Below are 13,958 nucleotides of genomic sequence, written 5' to 3' on the forward strand. Positions count from 1 at the left end.
AATAAGAGAAACCAGCGACTCTTCCCCCGAACTTCCAGGGGCAGAGGATCACAGCGCTTCAACCCATACTGAAGCACATATCAAGCGGCTTGTTCCGCAGGCAGGAGCCAGGCCTTTTGGAACAAGCACAACAAAAGGGGAGCCAGCTCGGGCCCAGGCCCCAGCTGCACCCCACAATGAAAATCAGCCGACCTGTCCAAAAGAAGAAGCCATAGGGGGCAGACTTGCCCTATTCTACCAAAGATGGGTCGAGATAACTTCGGACAAGTGGGTTCCTAGCCATCATTCGAGAGGGATATTACCTGGATTTCCACCATCTCCCTCCGGACAAGTTTGTGGAATCCCCCTGCCAATATCCTTCCAAGAGGATGGCAGTGGAAGCTACACTGACCAGATTGCTCTACCTATAGAGTGAAACTCAGCCAGAGTCGGGCTGATATACTGTGAAATAAAACTTTTTGACAATACACTGATCTCATCCTTCTTGGTCGCTACACAACTATATTGGATCAGCTTCTGGTTTGTTTTTTGGAACCATCTTATGTTCTTAGTTTGGAGTATATTTAAAAAAGAAAAAAAGAGAGAGAAAAAAAGCAAGTTTGGAAAAGCCTCCCAGAAGGTTTTTAGTTCCTGTTGGAGTCATCCCTCCTGGTTGAGTTGGACAACTTAGGGGTTTGGTAACCCTTGTGATGCTTCTGCCCTGAAAGAATGCTGAAATCCGGTGGTACCAGATCTCTCATGCCTCTCTCCCCCTTTCCGCTTTTCTGCGCTCCCCGTGGTAGCTCCTGAAAAGAAGACGGCTACTGACAGGGAAGTATTTTTCCTTTACAAAAAAAAAAAGAGTGGCTGGAGCTGGGGAATGTGGAGGCAGCCTCTATCGTCGAGCGGTTGGTTTGTAGGCAGTGTATTTGCTGTGGGGAAGTGGAGATTGCAGCCAGTGGCTATGTGGCTGAATGCGGGAGTACCTAATTGCTGGCAGTTGAATCATACTGCTCAGTGTATGAGCCACTGAGAACAGGTAATAAGGATCCAGTGGCATCATGTACAGGTAATAAGGATCCAGTGGCATTAGTGCAAAAAATTATTTTATTTGTCTTTATATACCGGCATTCATGTAAAAACATCACGTCTGTTACATCTCAGATTAGGCATTGGTAATTTGCGATCTAAAATAAACATTTAAAATCTAGTTACAGATTATCCATTTTGCTTAAAATATCTAAATAAAAGAAAGATAAAAGAAACAACTATACATCGGAAGATAAAATCATAAAAACTAAAATATAAATAAAAGTAAAAAACACCATCAAAGTCAACTGTTGTTATTAAATGCTTTGTTAAATCTCCTTTGTTTTAACTCCTTTCTTAAATACTTTGGTTTTGGTTTCCATTCTCAATTGTGATGGTAGAGAGTTCTATAGGTTGGGTCCAGCAATGGATAGCGCTCTTTCTCTAACGGTATTCATGTGTGCGGATTTTACAGTCTGGATTGGTAGTAGCCCAGTATTAGCTGATCTAGTTAATCGTGTTAGTATATGAAAATGGAGTGCTGCATTGAACCATTCAACCTTCTCATTGTACAGGGATTTGTGAATTAGGACAAGTGCTTTATACTGTGATCTGTAACCAATAGGGAGCCAATTAAGTTCTTTTAGTACGGAGTGATATGGTCAAATTTCTTTGTATTAGTCAGCAGTCTGGCAGCAGAATTCTGCAGGAGTTGTAATGGACGTATAACATTGGTAGGTAGGCCCAGCAAAAGTGAGTTGCGATAGTCTAATTTACTAAAAATAAGAGCTTGTAAAACAGTCCTAAAATCATTGGAATATAAAAGATGTTATAGTCTCTTTAAAATATTCAACTTAAAATATCCATCTTTGTACTGCTGATCCATTTTTTGAGACTCACTTCGCAATCTATCATCCCTAGATCCCTAACATCAAAGGCAATAGGATGGTCTTTAGCAGCTTCTCGTACTTCAAGTTCTTTCAATGTACTTAATTTTGGACAGATGTATAAGATTTCAGATTTTTTGTCATTAAGCGCAAGGTTCATTTGTATTAAAACTTTTTTCGCCTAAATAGATGTCCCAAAGTTTTAACGTAGAAGCTATAGAATTTTCAATAGATATTAAGATCTGCACATCGTCCGCATAAAGAAAATGTTAGATTAAGACCAGATAAAAGCTTGCAGAGTGGAAACATATATAAATATTAAAAAGAGTAGCAGAGAGTGAAGACCAGATGTCCCAAAGTTTTAACGTGGAAGCTATAGAATTTTCAATAGGTATTAAAATCTGCACATCGTCCGCATAAAGAAAATGTTAGATTAAGACCAGATAAAAGCTTGCAGAGTAGAAACATATATAAATATTAAAAAGAGTAGCAGAGAGTGAAGATCAGATTCAGCATTGTCTATCCTAATTTTATATGATCTATTTTCCAGGTAAGATCTGAACCAGCAAGGTGTCAATTCTTGTAAGCCTATTTCTTTCAATCTGTCTAAGGTTGAATGATTCACTGTGTCAAATGCTGAAGAAATGTTCAACATCATCAAAAAATAGGTTTGTCCATTGTCAGTACCTCTCAAGATGGTATCATGTAGGGCTACTAATAAAGTTTCTGTGCTATAGTATTTTCTAAATCCATGTTGCGCAGAAAAGGGAAGGTTGTGCTTTTCTAAATGTTCTGCAAGCTGATTGTTCACAACCTTTTCAAGAATTTTAGCTAAACAGGGTAAATTCGATATAGGCCTTAAGATTAACGAAATCAGAAGGGTCTAATTGGGGTTTCTTTAAAATTGGTTTGACTGTTGCGCATTTAAGTTGTTCAGGGACGAACTCTTCATTTAAGGAAAGATTAACAATGTTGGCTATTGGTTTAGAAATAAGGTTAGGAATAGTTTTTAGCAGCTTAATGGGAACAGGATCAATGAATGCATAGCAGGGTTGAGAGTTTTTATAATATCAATTTCAGTTGAGACGGTTTCAAAAGTGGTCCATTCGATGTTGTGATTGGTAGGGAGAACAATTTCACTTGCGTTGTTTGTATTGGTATTATTGACTAGATTGAGGGCTTTATCATTAAAAAAAAGAATGCAATCTCATTACATTTTTCAGTATTCATTTCTTGAAAATTAGAATCCCCTATAGGTCTGGTAAGGTCAGCTACATAAGAAAACAATGCTTTAGGATTGTACTGAAAGTTATGTATTTTGTCAGCAAAAAAGACTTTTTTAGTTTTATTTGTCAGTGAATTATATTTATGAAGGAGAATCCTATAGTTACTCAACAAGGGAGTCATGGGGGCTCCTTCTCCATTTCTTTTCTTAAAGCACACTTCATATGTTTTAATTCTGCCATGTACCATGGTGATTTTTGTTTTTTGGTGATGACAATTTTTTTTTTTATATTGGGGCAGCAAATATTAGCTACATCATTATTGAGGGTATACCATGTTTGTATGGCCAGATCAGTATTTGTTAGATTTAATTTTTCCAAAGCTTTAGGGAAATGCTTAGATAGATCATCTAACTTACAAGGTTTTCTAAATTCTATGATTTTTTTTATTTGGACATGTAATGCTACTTGGATGTTTAATTTTGCAATCAATATAAATAAGACTGTGATCAGACCAAGGAATTGTAATCACTAGGGAAGTGATATTTTCTATATGTGAGTTAAAGAATATGAGATCTAATGTGTGACCAGCCCTATGCGTAGGAAGATTGATTAATTGCTGGAAACCTAATGCATCCATGATATTAAGGAAGGTTTCACAATTGTGTGATTTCGGATCTGCATCAACATGCAGGTTAAAATCCCCCAAAATAATAGGTAAATCAGCTCTAATTGTTGTACAAAGAATTCAACTAATGGCGAAACATTAGATTCTAATAGTCCTGGTGGGGCATAAATTAAGCAAATTTGAAAACATGGGGCTTTAAGCAAAAGAATTTCAAAGTGATTGGGGATTTTAACCTGTTGGGATCTCAACTGTAGTTCCTTTTTGGAAAGAATCATTAAGCCACCCCCTCTTTTATTAGTCCTTGATACAAAATGAAAATCATAAAGGTCTCTAGGTAATTGGTTTATGAGAACAGCATCAGAAGATTTAAACCATGTTTCAGTTATTCCACATAAATCAGACTTTTTTTCTAACATTTTTCTTTTTTCTAACATTTTTCTTTTTTCTAACATTTTTCTTTTTTCTAACATTTTTCTTTTTTCTAACATTTTTCTTTTTTCTAACATTTTTCTTTTTTTCTAACATTTTTCTTTTTTTCTAACATTTTTCTTTTTTTCTAACATTTTTCTTTTTTCTAACATTCTAAATTTTATTTAAAAAAAAAAAAAAAAAAAAGGCGTTGTACTCACTCCTTCCAGGGGCGAGAAGAGTTCACTGGTGTCCTGATTCATTGTTTTACACAGATTAATTTTCCATAGTCACTTTATTCAAGAAGTCCACTGACGACAGGGAGAATATTCCTGCTTAGCACAGGAAAAATGAATTTGCACCGCTGTTGTGCGAGCTCCTATTGAAGAGAGGAAGAGGAATCCCATGGCGCTATGACAATCATTCACACTCAGCGCAGGCAGTTTAATTGCAGCGCCAATGTGCTCATTCTTCGATGCAGAGAGAGGAGACCGGCGGCATCATGGGAGCGGGTGCTCTCAGCACACGCAGTTAAATTTAGAAGCACTTCAGGGGCGTGGTTACGGAGTTTTCCTTATATCATCTTGACTGAAGGGACAGCACTCCCATAGAGAGCGGGAGGAGGAGTTCCATGGAGCCATGACAGAGGTTCCCTCCAGAATAATTGCGCCCAGTAGAAGCAGGGAGGCAGGGTCTGCAGAGCAGGTTCAGCACCTCCAGTTATGACCTGCAGGAGGAAGATGGTTGTCTGCAGAGGGCTCCCCACTCAGCCACCAAAAGTGGCATCCCTGGACTTGACAGAGGTATATCTGCACATAGCCATCAGTCTGGAGTATCAGCAGTTTGTTTTTTGAGAGTTTGTTTTTTGAGGTTCTTGATCCTAGGGAAACACTTTCAGTTTTGGGCCCTTCCTTTCAGGTTTGCAACAGCTCCATGTACGTTCACCAAAGTGATGGTGTGGGTGGTGATGGCCCTACGGAGACAAGGTATGTTGGTGTATCCATATCTGGACAACTGGCTCAGTTGAGTGAAGTCTGAGGACCTCTTGGCAGGTAGTGCAGCAGGTATTGCTGTGTTTAAGGTCTCTGGGCTGGCTTGTAAATCTGGCAAGGAGCCATCTCGTTCTCTCTCACATCTTGGAGAATCTGGGGGCTTGGTTCGACACATGGAAGAGTTTCGATGCTGATGGTACAGAGTCAGATTCGTCACCTGTTGGAGCTTTCAATGCACAGGGTCTGGGACTATTTACAGGTCCTGGACTCTATGGCATTGATGTTGGAGCTGGTGTCCTGGGTATTGTACTTACACGACCTCTTCAGAGAGCGCTTCACTCCCAGTGGAATCCGTTATCGGAGGAGTTTCATCTTCCCCTTCCACCCAAGGGAGAAGGCAGAGACTGCCTTTCAAGGTGGCTTATTCATGCCAATCTGGAGCGTAGTGTGGAATTTGAGGTTCCAAACAGGGTGATAGTCACCACCGATACCAGCCTTTCTAGCTGGGGGGGGTGGCAGCAGTGCGTCAGGATCAGTTGGTACAGGGCCAGTGGTTGAAGAAGGAGGCATCATAGTCTATCATTCAGTTAGAGACTAGAGCGGTGCTTTTCGCATTGCTTGCCTTTCTGCCATGGTTACACAGGCGTCCCTTGCTGGTTCTGTCAGATAATGTAACGACGGTGGCCTACATCAACCGGCAGGGAGGAACGAAGAGTTGAGCAGTGGCTCAGAAGGCCTAGGAGTTCATTCTTTGGGTAAAACGCCATTTAGAGTGTCTGACAGGGAGATTCTCTGTCCATGCATTCAGATATGATGCGTCTTCTTTGAGGAGCGCAGAATTTGCATCCACTGGTAAGAAAGATCTGTCCCTCTTGGAACCTTGATCTGGTGCTCTGAGGAATGTGTAAGGCTCTGTTTGAGCCACTGCAAAGGGTTACCATGAAGGACTAAATGCAGAAGAAAATTTTTCAGGTGGCTATTTGTTCAGCCAGGAGAATTGGAGAGCTTCAGGCTTTGTCATATCGAGATCTTTTTGCGCATGGTGCAAAAATCTGGGGCATTGTTACGCATGGTGCTTTCCTTTCTGCCAGAATTGGTTTTCGCGTTCCATCTTAGTCAAACTATGGAACTTCCAGCTTTTTTGGATTTGTCCGAGTCCAGGCATTGTTGATGTAGCTTAAGGTTGCTAATGATTTTCGGAGAACAGATCACCTCTTTGTGCTGTGTACTGCTCCAAAGAAGGGGTGCAAAGCTTCAATAGCTACGATTGCACATCAACTAAAAGAGGCTATTGACATGGATAATTTTTGTAAGAGTCATCCTGTGCCTGAGGGTTTAAGGACTCACTCGACTCATTCTCAGGTGACCTCTTAGGTCGAGTCTCCGCAGGTGGTTTGCAGGGAGGCTACTTGGAAGTCATTGCACACTTTCACCAGACATTGTCACTTGCATGTCCGGGCTCCGGTTTCCATGTGCTCTGGTGAGTGTGTTTTATGAATTTGACTCTCGAGGTCCCACCCTGTTTAGGGGAGCTTAGATGCATCCTAGGAGTCTGGACTATCTGTGTATGAACAGGAAAGGAAAATTGGTTCTTATCTGCTAATTTTCATTCCTGGAATACCACAGCTCAGTCCAGAGACCCACCCACTGGAGGGAGAATAGTCCTCTGCTCATACCAATATTTTGTAGCGATGTTAATGGCCTCCATGATCTACTTTGTTCATGGGAATGAGTTAACATTTTTTTTTATAACTTCCCCTTCCTCCTGCTTGGTGTGGGAGATAGAATTCAAACATTTTAGTGCATTTGAAATAATCTTGGCTTGGGTACAGGTCAATATTGAAGGACTGCAGGTGGCACACTAGATTGTGTCAGTGAAACTTTCTCTGCCTCCATCTGTGGCAGGGAGGCAAAACCCAGGAGTCTGGACTGATCTATGGTATTCCAGGAACGAAATTTTGCAGGTAAGAACCCATTTTCCTTTTAAGCCCCATTCGTTGTGGCCTACTGATGACAATAGGGGTAGTGCATCATACATTATTACAACTCAATTACAGTTGGGTATTGTGAACCAAAAGGTGACTAAGCTAGGATTAGAACCCAAGAGTTTCCTGCTTCACAGGCCCGAAGCAGGTATGTGACAGCCTTGCTCAAACTCCTTTTTATTGTTCTTATTGTTGTAAAGTGGCAGTCCCTTACCATGGAAGACCTATTTCAAGGAGCAGCATCCCTTTAGCAGGGAGTGACGTGATACATCACTTTTCATGTGCCATGAATACAGCCCCCCCTCCCCCCTCCCCTCCTGTCCCCTCCCCCCCCCCCCCAACCCCTTAAAACTCTGCTTCCATGCTTTTGTTTCCTAGTTTAACCACACCTGGGTCCCGTGCCTCCACTGCTTCCACCACCTCCTCAGTGACGTCAGCGCGGCCCCGCCAGCACCAGAAATCTATGTCCACGTCCGTACACCCCAGCAAATCCTTTCTGCCCCCTGCCGAGATTAACTGCGAGGTGCAGCGGCCCAGGCAAGTTGGGACGGGGGACGGGACCAGTTCTGAGATGCTGTGAAGAGAGAATAGCTGAAGTCTGTTACCTCTGCTCACTCTACCATTCAAAATACTTTCTTTTCATGCCTTCCAGTGATAAGAGTGCAAAGTTTAATCTGTTCACTTTGTCTTTCCCAGAGCTGGCATTAAGGGGCTGATGTAATCTACTCTGACCTTGCTGCAGGTTTTAAATCCTGTTTTAGTGTGGGGTTTTCGTCGCTAACCTAAGCCCAATATGTAATAGAGATTTTAGTGCCAGAAAAACCTGCGCTATACAATCCGCAGCAAGGTTAGCCTGTCTCATGCAAATTGCAGCATAATAAGCAAGGAGGTACGCTAAGAGTAAGGCAGCCTAGCGCGACTCCTTTTATCACAGGAAATTTAACTCCTGGTTTAGATGCAGGAGTTAAACCTGCAGTAGAGAGCACCCCAATAACTGGCTTGTAGCATGGCTAGCAAAGCCAACAAGTCCCTCTCTCCCTTCCCTCCCAAGAAAGCAGAAACCCTTCTCACCTTAAATAAATGGGCCCAGGGTCTCTCCCTCCCTCAATTCCACCTCTGGGAATCCCAGCAGGACCTTACTTCCTCCAGCTGTTCCCTTTATGGCAGCTGATTTCAATTCCTCCACTGTCACATTTCAGTGAAAACACCATTCCCCTTTCAGAAGGCTGGCCTTTTAGAATTCTGATAGGGCATTGGTTCTTTCACTGACATGTGACACTGCCAGAAAGCGAACAGTCCAGCCAAAGGAGGTAAAGTCTTCTCCAGCTGAGGTGGGGTTTTCAGAAGAGGGAGGGAGGAACCCTGGACTCCTTTGTTTAAGGTGAATGGGGGGGGGGAGGGCTTGCCAGCCCGGCTAGGCTACCATCCAGTGGGATTAGTGGCCATAGGCCAATCAGGAGGCAGAAATATGGGTTGGTTTGGGTTTTTTCAGTTTAGTGTGCTTATTTTTTTTTTGTACTCCTGGTCTGTTTGGGGGGGGGTCCGAAGTTTTAGCACGCATGTTAAAACCCACACTAAAATCCAACTCTGATTTTAATGCAGATTTTTTATTGCATTGGCCCTTAAGACAACAGTCCAGTCCCTGTCTGGTATCAGCCCAGGAACGAGCAGGTTCTGAGCTGTCCCTATTTTCACAAAAAGTATGGTGTGGTTGGGAAGTCACCAAGCAAGTTTGCTAGCTTTGCTTTTCACACAGTGAATGCTACATGGGGTTCTGTTGATAGCTTATCACTAGAGCAGTGTCTTGAATGGCACTTATAGCTGCGGCGCCACTGAAGAAAGTTTCACTCCTGTGTAGAGCCACAGATCTGTGACAGTCTGCTCTTGTTCCTCAAGATCAGGAAGCAGTTATCCAATCTAGACTTAGAGCCTGTTTACAAATTAGTAAATACCTGCCCCTGCTGGAAAATAGTTAAGGCAGTCTGCCTTTCCTGAAGGGAGGCTGAGCAAGCAAATGACACATGCCTGTTCTGTATTAGCTTTGTCTTAGAAAGTTGCAGCTGTTGGGCCAGCCCAGTAGTTCAGTGTCAGTGCTGTGCCGAATGGAGGTCCTAGGTTTGATTCCCAGACCAAGTTTTTACTTCCCAGCTGGCCAGGGCTGGAGATACAGCAGAGGCAATATTGACAACCCCTATTGGGGGGGGGGGGGAAAGGGGGAAGGAAGTCTCGGCCATTGCACAACTGGTTAGACTTAGGATCTATGTGTACCAGGTTCCTGTGGGAGCTGCAGTCTGGGGCTTCTGGGCAAGGATGAGGTGTGAGGTAAGAGAGGGAGGCTTTAGAAAATAAGGGAAAAACCTAACATAGATGTGAATAAAGGCTCATAGCTCTGTATCCCAACTGAGGCTGATTCTGATTGAGCTTGAAGCCCAAAGGAGCAGGAAGAAACTGCTGGGCCAAAAACATTTGAATAGAAAAAAAGAGCCACTAAGAGAGGCCAGGGATTGCTGGTTGAGGGTTCCTGGAGGCTGCTTCCTCCTCTCCCTTCACATTAGCCATCCTTAGCACTGTCCTGGCAGCTCCTGCTCCCTCCTTCCCTTCTTAAAGGCTTTATACTGGAGTGACTCTTGTGTGACAGAGAGATGGGAGGTGGCAGAGTATAACGTGGGCTGTGGGCCTAAGCATTGCTCACTTCCAAGCAGTGAGTTTTGTGAAGATGACTAGAGGTGACCTGGGAGAATGAGGATTCTGAATTGTGGCTTCCTGACTAGAGGGGCTGGCTTCTCAGTAGCATTTGGTATTTCTCCCAGGACAAGCAGGATGGTAGTCCTCACATATGGGTGATGTCACTGGATGGAGCCCTATCACAGAAAACTTTTCTGTCAAAGTTTCTAGAACTTTTGACTGGCACACTGAGCATGCCCAGCATGCCATGATCCCTGCAGCCACAGGGGTCTCCCTTCAGTCTCTTTTTCCACGCTGCAGTTTGCCTCGCGGTTAGGAACTCTGAGAATTCTCACACAAATTTCCTCACGGAAAAATCTTAAAATTTACTTCAGAAAAAGATTTCCTCATAGGGGTCTCCCATCGGGATATTTTTTCCATCGTTCGGTGAGTAAAATCACTATTCCCGGTCAATTCCCACTCTCACCTTTTTCGGTGCCCGCAGGTCATCAACCGTTTTTGGGGCCTCAACCTCTGTCATTATGGCAACAGGTTTCAGAAAATGTCTGGAGTGCCCCTGAACCATGTCGATCACCGACCCGCACGATGTCTGTGTGCTGTGCCTTGGCTCATCACACAACGTGTCTAACTGCCCAAGTTGTGCCCAGATGACCCCGAAGGGTAGGCAGACTCGCCTCGACAAGATGGAGACTCTGTTCAAAATCAAGTTGACTCCATCGATGTCCACCCAATCGTCACCGGCAAGAGTATTGAAAAAATTAGTTATCAAACCTCACTGGGAGCACCAGGGCAGCGGTGACCATCCGTCACCGACTCCGTCTAAGGCATCTACATCATCTACCTCGGTGCTGGGGAAAGACCAGACTGAGCACCAGGGGAAGCACAGGCACCGACGTGAGTCAATTCCCGGTGCCAGCAGCAACACCGCATCGGCCTCGGTGGCTATCGAGCCGATTGTGAAGAGTACACGGGTAGAGGAGCCTTCAATTCCCTCTCTACCCGAGAAATCAAGGCAATCCCCACCGATATTGGTGCGGGGTACTGAGCCCCCACAAGTTCCTGTGGAGTTATCAGTAATGCCTAGCTTTCCACCCCCTGTAGCTGCGATATCTACACCAGCTTTCAGGGAGGAACTGGACGGTTTCATCCGCCAGGCCATGCTCGATGCTCTCCGAGACTTACAGCCATCGATGCCAGCCCCCATACCGACACTGGAGCCATCGATATTTGCACCATTGCTAACCAGGTTGGATACACTCATCGGTGCCCTTCCAACACAACCCAGGCCACCGATGCCAAAGCAACCTGCAAAACCTCTGAAATCCCCGATTCCCATTCCGGGGTCCTCAGACGACAAAGGAACGGATTCCAGTTCTGTCACCAATGCCTGACCCAATGCCTGGTCCATTAGGGCTCTCAGGACCGAGAGGCCTTAGTTTTCCATCGATGCCTCCGGTGCTACTGAAGACCTTATCGGTGCCACCGCGTATTCCATCGAGGCTATCGAAGCATCCATCAGTGCCAACCCATCCTCCTCTACCAATCTTCTTCCCTCCGACAGGAGACCTTTTCTGACATATGGGAAGATGTTGACACTGACACATCTATGGAGGATATCTTATCAGAACCATCTGCTCCAGAGGAAAGGAGAAAATCTCCCCCAGAAGATCTCTCCTTTGCCAATTTTGTTAAGGAAATGTCAGAAACAATTCCCTTTGAACTTATTACAGAGGAGGACACATGCAACAAAACATTAGAGGTTCTCCAATTTGTGGATGTACCGAAACAAGTAATGGCTATCCCAGTATACGAAGTGCTAGTAGATCTGCAACATCATCTCTGGGAGCATCCTTGTGCTGTGCAGCCTGTGAATAAGAGGACAGATGCCATTTATCTCGTCCAACATATTCCTGGATTCCAAAAACCACAACTGCCCCATCAATCGGTGGTAGTTGAATCTGCACAAAAGAAGGCCAGAAGACTGCGACCACATTCTTCAACACCTCCTGGCAAGGACCAAAAATTCCTTGACATCTTGGGTTGCAAAATGTTTCAAGGTTCTATGCTAGTGTCACGCATAGCTGCATACCAACTTTACATGGCACAGCATCAAACGAATCTCTGGAAGCAGGTTCAAGAAATAACTGACTCTCTTCCCCAACAGCAACAAGATAGTCTCAATGCCATACTACATAAAGGCCTTGAGGCTGGTAAACATGAGGTTCGTGCTGCATACGACTCCTTTGAAACAGCTTCTCGCATGTCAGCGACAGGAATCAGTGTCAGGAGGTGTGGTCCTGGCTAAAATCCTCTGATCTGAGACCTGAAGTCTAAGACAAACTTGCCGATTTACCATGTACCAGTGAAAACCTATTCGGTGAGAAGATACAAGACGCAGTGGCTCAATTAAAAGACCATAATGAGACCCTGCGGTAATTATCAACAGTGACTACCGAGGCCCCTTCTTCTGTAAGAAAGTCCACTATAAGGGACCCTAGAAAACAATTTTATCGCCCGCGCAGATACTACCCACCTGCATTTCACGTGAGACCTACTAGGCGGTCTCAGAGAACAAATCCTCGACAACCCAAAACATCCAGGCCTCAGCCACCACCACAAACAGGCTAGGCCTCTGGATTTTGAAACGTACTCAGAACAGCAGTCACTCCACAAATCTAAAACAAGATTTGCCAGTAGGAGGTTAAATTTGCCACCTCATAACCAACTGGCTCAACATTACCACAGACCAATGGGTTATATCCATCATAACCCAGGGATACCATCTAAACCTTCTCATGGTACCCCTGAACTTACCACCCAATCCTCTGTGGATGCAAAAAGATCACACAAGTCTTCTAGAGTCAGAGCTGTCTATCCTTCTGGGCACCAGGGCTGTGGAACCTGTTCCCCGGGCACCTCAGGGAAGAGGGTTCTATTCCTGCTATTTCCTCATTCCAAAGAAAACAGGCGGCCTCCGCCCTATCTTAGACCTCCACAATCTCAACAAATTTCTACGAAAAGAAAAATTCAGGATGGTGTCCTTGGGCACCATACGTCCCCTACTGCAAAAAGGCTCTGTTCTCTGGATCTTCAAGATGCTTACGCTCACATTCCTATATTCCCACCTCACCGCAAGTACCTGCACTTCCTAGTGGGACATCAACACTTTCAGTACTGGGTCCTGCCTTTTGGGCTGCCTCGGCACCACGTGTATTAACAAAGTACCTAGCAGTCGCTGCGGCCCATCTACGCAAGAAAAACATACATGTCTTTCCTTACCTGGATGACTGGCTCATCAAGAGCCAAATCCAAACAAGGAGCTCTCTATGGCCTCAAACTCACTATCAATCTACTGCACTAGTTGAGATTTCTCATCAACTACCAAAAATCCCACCTGACTCCATCTCACCTCCTGAATTTCATCGGAGCAGATTTGGACACCACAGTGGCGAAGGCCTTCCTGCCCAACGACCGCGCAGACACACTCTTCCGACTAGTTGTATCTCTGTGCACAAAGAAAACAGCCTCAGCCCATCAATTCCTAGCGTTGCTGGGCCACATGGCTTCCACGGTCCACATCACTCCTATGGCAAGGCTGCCCATGAGAATAACTCTGTGGACTTTGAAAACTCAGTGGCTCCAAGCCACTCAACCGCTCTCATCCCAGATCCAAGTAACCCACTAGTTACGTTTATCGCTTCTCTGGTGGACGAACAAAGACAACTTGCTAACAAGTCTACCTTTTCAGCAACCAGTTCCACAGATAACTTTGACCACAGACGCATCCACCTTGAGTTGGGGAGCTCATGTGAACAATCTTCAAACTCAACGTACTTGGACACAGCTCGAAGCAATGTTTCAGATCAACTTCTTAGAGCTTCGAGCTATACGTTATGCTCTATATGCGTTCAAGGACTGCCTTTCATATAAGACTGTTCTCATACAAACAGACAATACAGTTGCAATGTGCTACTTGAACAAGCAGGGCGGCACAGGCTCTTATCTCCTGTGCCAAGAAGAAGCGCAGATCTGGGACTGGGCCCTTGCACACTCCATGTATCTATGGGTCTCTTATCTGGCAGGCATGCAGAACGTAGTAGCAGATCACCTCAGCCAACAGTTTCATCCCCACGAGTGGTCTG

The 13,958-nt window shown here is 44.5% G+C and overlaps 1 protein-coding gene across 6 annotated transcripts in view; it reads left to right on the forward strand.

Annotated features, from left to right (window-relative positions):
- MARK2 (microtubule affinity regulating kinase 2) overlaps positions 1-13,958 on the forward strand; it is a 462,018-nt gene that overhangs the window by 335,887 nt on the left and 112,173 nt on the right. For 4 of the 6 annotated variants that reach the window (XM_029614697.1, XM_029614694.1, XM_029614695.1 and 1 more), the window contains exon 15: positions 7,510-7,668. The exons of the other annotated variants lie outside the window; for them this stretch is intronic. In XM_029614697.1, the coding sequence (XP_029470557.1) occupies positions 7,510-7,668 (159 nt within the window). The remainder of the gene's footprint in view (positions 1-7,509; positions 7,669-13,958) is intronic. 6 annotated transcript variants of the gene reach the window in all.

The sequence above is a fragment of the Rhinatrema bivittatum genome, chromosome 8 (assembly GCF_901001135.1).
Source record: "Rhinatrema bivittatum chromosome 8, aRhiBiv1.1, whole genome shotgun sequence".
NCBI lineage: Eukaryota > Metazoa > Chordata > Amphibia > Gymnophiona > Rhinatrematidae > Rhinatrema > Rhinatrema bivittatum.